General features: G+C 34.1%; 1 protein-coding gene across 1 annotated transcript in view; it reads left to right on the top strand.

Moving 5' to 3' along the window:
* Positions 1-1,724: 1,724 nt before the first annotated feature.
* LOC101894421 (steroid receptor seven-up, isoforms B/C) overlaps positions 1,725-6,398 on the top strand; it is a 59,305-nt gene continuing 54,631 nt past the window's right edge. The window contains exon 1 of the mRNA XM_005179601.4: positions 1,725-3,487. Coding sequence (XP_005179658.2) covers positions 2,728-3,487 — 760 coding nt within the window. The 5' untranslated portion in view covers positions 1,725-2,727. The remainder of the gene's footprint in view (positions 3,488-6,398) is intronic.

Genomic DNA, 6,398 nt, shown 5'->3' with positions numbered 1-6,398 from the left:
CGTTTTTTTTTCAACTGGCCTAAAATTTCTAAATTATTAAAAAAACAATTTTAGGGAGTAAATCTTCGAATAACAGATTCATAATCGCTATTTTTGGCAAAATCATTTTTTAAGATAACAATAATGAAAAAGATGAGCGCCATCGTCAAGAGTTTATTTTAAAACTATTATTTCAACGACTCTCAGAATAATTTCTTAAAAGACCTACGGGACTATAATCGTTGATTTTACAAGAATAATTTTTAAAAGGATTAACTTTTTGTTAATCTTGCATTGTATAGGACAATTATTTATTATTTTCTAAGGAGTACCAGAAAAACATTTGCAGCATTTAGTTGAGACCATTAAAAATCGCAATTGGTTGTTTAAAATTAAATTTTTATATTTTGTCTTAAAATTAAAAAAAAAAAGTTTGCTCATATATACTTCCATACCTTCCATAACCTTAAACTGGATAAATTTTTCTGTCCTGGTTTTTGTTTCTGCTTCAATCAACATCAACTGTTATGGACAATTTAAAAACATACATATTCCTATTGGAATCTTTAAAGGAATTATTAAAGTGCTTTATGTCTGGTTTTAGGAAATTTTAAAATACTTATCGAAGGACCTTTGGTTCTTGGGATATGATTCTTAGACTTTCGATTATCACTTCTACCTGTGTGGTTGGTTATTTCAAAATTTAATAAAAATCACCAGATAGGTACCTACACATTTAAAGCTTTATCAATTAAATATTTCTCTATGGGTAGGTTGCTAGAAAATGTTTTCCCCTAGCGAATTAAAACACGCATTTTAATTAGCCAACCACACAATGGCGACAAGTACTTAAATTTTTTCGTGCTCTTTTCTCTGGATTAAATTGCAGCAGCAAAAACGGTTAACTGCAGTTAATAGCAAAAAAATCGTATGAGAGATAGACACAATTTTGGGTGGGATTTAAATTGGAAAGCAAAAAAAAAAGCAACGCACCAAAATCCCATTCAACCAACCAAACAGCAAAAAGATAACAGTTTGATAAAAAAAAACAGAAACCCGATCATGGCTAACTAAACAAAACAAAAAATGTTAAACAACAACAAAAAATTCCCATAAGAAAAAAAAAACAAATGAAAATCGACTAAAAAACTTAAAGATAGCTGAGTTAACTGGCAGTTAGACTTAATCAACAACAGTGGCAGAACAACAACGAACAACGGCCATCCAACTCGGCAATGTGAAGAGGAACTAATAAGAAAGTCTTGGTTGGCCCAAAAGTGCCTCTACTGCTGCTGCTACTGATGAAATAAATGAGTATTTTTACGAGATGATTTCTTTCGTTAAATATGTGAAATAAAAGAAAAAACAACAACGAGCAAGCAATACATCAATGTTAAGGGAGCGAGCAAAAGAGCACCGAAAAGAGCAAAGTATCTTGGTTCAGGTTGAGTAACCCACCAGACAACTGCATAACGGAGCAAAGAGCCATAAGAAAAACAAAACAAACACACACACTCTGAGTTACACTCACTTCCTCTCCGTAAGAGATACCCTCTCTCTCACACACTGTGTGGCTCTTTGGACGGAGAGATTACATACAAACTTACACTGCGAGGAGATGGATAGATCTGTTGGTTAAATGCCTTAGTTTGTTTTTTCATCCAGAGTTTCGACTCAAAAGTGCAAACAAAACACATTTTAAGGTCTTGCCCCGCCGCCACTACTCATTCAAGCCAGCCAACCAACCAAACACACACACAATCACTACCAGCAACAACAACAATATCTAATCGCCTCATCCATGAACACACACAACCAACCGAGGCCAATGAGTAGTAGTTGGAAACGATAATGGTGGACCTGGGTGCAACAGAGACAGCACGATAGGGGGAGAGAATAGCATAACCGAGTTTTTGGGGTGGTTTTACAACACATCGACTGAATGGATGCAGAGCGAGCCGCCAAGCAACCAGCAGCAAGTCAGGCAAGCAATGTATGTGTCTGCTCTGGCTGGCCCATATGCAGGCAAAGCGCTATGGGATTTGAGTGGTGGAATGAGAGAGATTTGTGTGATGTGTCGTTAGGTCGAAATGGTCGAGTCGGGTCGGGTCGTGTACCTTTTGCCACGAATGTTTTGTCAGTCAGGCTCTAAGAGGCCTTACGAAAACAGCTGAGATTTTCGCTGCTCGCATGACGCGCATTTTCTGACAAACGAAATTTACAAAGAGCAAAAAAAAAGCAAAGAAAGAATAAAACAAACTTAGAAATTTTTCAAACCAAAAAAGAAATTTAAGAAAAATTTAAAGTTTTGAAAAAAAATCTAAAGAAAAAATTGAAAAGCAAAGCAAATAAAAAAAATTATTTAAAGAGAGAAAAAAAATATTTTTCCAAGTGCAAAGAAAAAAAATCACAAAAGAAAATTTTAAAGAAAAGTGTTGCCGATTTTGAAGTTTTCCAAATAAAATATTTTGGCCCAGAGCAATGTAAATGGAAAAAAATAAGCCAAATTTGTGAAAAATATGAAAATTTTGTGAAAATCTCAAGGCAATTGTTTTGTGCAAATCGAGGAAAATTGGATTTTCGTATCAACGCTTTTTTTTGGAAATTACCATTACCACAAACTTAACAAAAGACCGTTGTCCTCCACTCTTTGGTGGTCACGGCTTTGCCAATTAACAATCAAAAGTGCATTCTTCGTACAACAACAACAACATCAACGCCAACACCTGTACGCCCACATCCGCCAAAATGATTACACACAACTCCTTGAGTGTCTATGGTGGCGGCGTTATGTGTGCCTCCCCCTCCACCGCACCCGGTTTCTTCAATCACAGACCGCAATCGGGCGCCGAGCTATCCGCCTTTGAACTGGGCCTACCACGTTCCATGGCCCTGGGCGTACCACCACCCACAGCCTGGCATGATCCCAATTTGGGTGGCCATTTGCATGCCTCCGCCGGTCCCGGTTCATTGGCCAGTGCCCAGACAAATCAGGCCGGTTCCGTGGGCACCGGCGGCGGTACAACACCCTCCAGTGTGGCCAGCCACCAATCGGTGGGCATCAAACAAGATCTATCCGCCCTTACGAATTCCTCAAACCAGCAATCGAATCAACATCAACAAAACTCCTCCGCCGCCGCCGCTGCTGCAGCCACCCACCATACAATCAAAGAAGATCTGTCCGCCATGAACACGGTCAGCAATAGCGTTGGAGGTCATCATGCCTCATCAGCGTCGGCAAATCAACACACCGGCAGTCATGATATGAGTTCGCTGATGAAATCGTCACAATCACAGTGCCTGGTTGGCGGTAGCAGTGGTGGTGGTGGTCATGGGGGTCAAAATCAGGCCGGCAACGGGGGTAGTACAACACCCAGTTCACAGGCCAATAGTTCACATTCGCAAAGCAGTAATAGCGGTTCCCAAATCGATCCCAAACAGAATATTGAGTGTGTCGTGTGCGGTGATAAGAGTTCGGGTAAACACTATGGCCAATTCACATGTGAAGGTAAGTTGAGGAAAAATTTATTGAAATTAATTTTTTTGATTAGAAATTTTGGGCGAAAGAATTCCAATTGGATTTTGTGTCCACCATCAAAGGCTGCTGTTTTCTGGATTTTAAAATTGTTTAGGTATAAAATTTTTTTCAAAATGAGCTTTAGAGTTTGAAAATGATTACAGGGGTCATGGAGATATTATTCAAATAAATGAAATTTCTCCAAGCAATTTTTCGTCAAATTTATGTAAAAAATTCGTAAAAAATAGTTTCCGTGAATATTTGACTATTTTTATGTTTTCTACGGTTTAACAATTTCTTCAGCTTTAAAATGAGCTAGTCCATATGAATATACCTCTCGTAGTTTGGAAATGTACTTCATGTGGATAAATCTTAAAACAATATTCAAAACATATTTTTCACATTCTTTATTTTTCTAAAAAATAATAACAATTAGTGTTTTTCAAAAAGCTTCCATTTGTGTATATATCTCAAGTAGTTTAGAAGTTATTGACAAGATATTTGGAATGGAAAAAAGAAATATATTTTTTATTAATTCATTGATTTTTAGAAAATTAGTTAAAAATATTCAAATACTATTTTTAAGATTTTATTTATTTCCTCTCCCAATATTACAACAAAATTAGCTTTCCAAAAAGCTTCAAGTTGTGGATATATCATAAACGGTTTAGAAGTTATGGGCAAAAAGTTTGGAAAAAAATGGAGTTGAATTTTTTATTAGAAAATATTTAAATTTATTTAATAGAAAATATTTAAAAAATATTCAAATCCAATTTTTAAGATTTCAATAATCTCTTATTTTAAATTCACAACAAAGGTAGCTTTCCAAAAAGCTACTACGAATGAATATATCTTCATTAGTTTATGAGATATGAGCAAAAATCTTCAGAAATTTAAAAATTGTCCGATTTTCAATAAAAAAATAAAAAAATCATAAAAAATAGTTAATTTTTTTTTTCAATATTTATGTTTTTCCTAAAAAATAGTGACAATTCGTGCTTTCAAAAAAGCTTCCACTTTTGGATATATCTCAAGTAGTTTAAGAGTATGGGCAAGAAAATCGAGAAGAAAAAAAATATTATGTTTTTATTGATATACTGAGTTTTAGAAAATTAATTTCAAAATATTCAAATTAAATTTTTAAGATTTTATTTATTTTCTTTCATGAAATAACAACGAAAACCGCTTTCAAAAAAGCTACAGATAATGAAAATATCTCTATTAGTTTAGGAGATATGTGCTTCAACATTTCCCTCTCCATAAATGTCTTTGATTTCATGCCCTCTTTTATTTCATAACAAGATTTTTGTTCCTAATTGCGCCACTCTCAAAAGAGGGTCAATAACTTCTCTCCAGAGCAAAGCCCAGAAAAAAAGAGGGAGTAAATGCAACAAATGTTTGTTTTTGTGGCACAATAAAATCCATAAATCCTTTAAGAAGGAATGCAAGCGCCTGCTATCCAAATTGGAGGCGGTTTTTTTGGCTTTGCATTGAAGAAATGTATCTCCGCACACATGTGAAAGACATGGAGAGAAGCTTTGAAAACAAATGATTTATATTTCTTCAAAAAGCAAGAAAAGAAAACAAGCTTTGAAAAAAAATTCCCATAAAAAGGCGCCAAAATTTTTTGATTTCTCGGTCATCTCCCCAACTGGTTTTTAGAATTTCTGCTACTTTGTTTTCCAATTTTTTAATGGCCGCTTAAAAACCCATATCATTAATTTGTTGCCGGCCATTTGCCTTATAACTACTTAGAAACTAATCCTGGTAATTTTGTTACCAATAAAAATCGTAGATTTTTGTATTCATCTTGCGTTTTGATGGGATTTTGATAGCATCTCACCCTCACTCCCTCTTCCACCCTCTTGGTATGGCACGCTTTTTTGCTGTTTAAACGTTTTTGAATTTTTATTTTGTCTTGTGGTATGCCATCACTTAATTTTGTATGGTCATCATCATCATCATCATCGTTGTAGTTTCATGCGTTCCACACCTAAAAGAAATTCCCTATCTTCATCAGTTATTGTAGGCTGTCAGAGAGACATGGTGGCATGAAGGCTATTGGAGTTAAATATCACAACACCATCTAGACAATTTCAATATTATCTGTATTTAACAGAAAAAGAAACCTAACATCGTGTTTTGCTATTTGAAAATGATTTTTTATTTTTTCGGAGTTGGATGATGACTAGGCATTGTGTCGTAGGCCCCTTGCAGGGCAGTAGACTAGACACACGTACAAGGTTTTTTTTTTTGGGAAGACATTATGTTTGGCAAAATTTTTTGGAAAGGAATACAAAATATTTAAGAGAAATTAAAAAAAAAAACTATTGGAAATTATTTTAAATGGGAAAAATTAGGGAATTTTTCGAAAAGGGACATTTTTTAATAATTTTTTAAAATTAGAAGAATATATATAGAATGCTCCCAGAAATAGAATTTTCCTAAGGGGTAAATTTTGGTATTGTGTGTAATTTTTTATTAATAATTTAATTTACAATCTGGAACTGCTTAAAATTTTGAAAAATTCCCCCTAAAATAAAAATTTCCCTTCGAGGGAAATTTATAGTTTTGAACAAGATCGCAATTTTCTTTCATATTTTCAATTTTCTTGTAATAAGATTTCATTTTACATTGAAAAATAAAAATTTCCCTGAAAATTTCCCAAAATCGAAATTTCCCCAAAAATTTCCCAAAAGGGAAATTTTCAAAGTTTAACTTATTTTCCATTAATTTTTTGTGTAGAATCCAGAAATGCAAGAATTTTTGTAAAAATTCCAACAGACAAAAATTCCCCTTCAAGGGAAATTTTTATTTTTGCCTCAAATGAAATTTTTTCCGCAAATTTTTAAATATCTTAAAAAAATACAATTTTCCGTGACAAACAAAAATTTCCCTAAAA

This window comes from Musca domestica, unplaced genomic scaffold (genome assembly GCF_030504385.1).
Source record: "Musca domestica strain aabys unplaced genomic scaffold, Musca_domestica.polishedcontigs.V.1.1 59, whole genome shotgun sequence".
Classification (NCBI taxonomy): domain Eukaryota; kingdom Metazoa; phylum Arthropoda; class Insecta; order Diptera; family Muscidae; genus Musca; species Musca domestica.
Note: the sequence above shows the minus strand (reverse complement) of the source record. Positions and strands in the feature narration are given on the sequence as shown.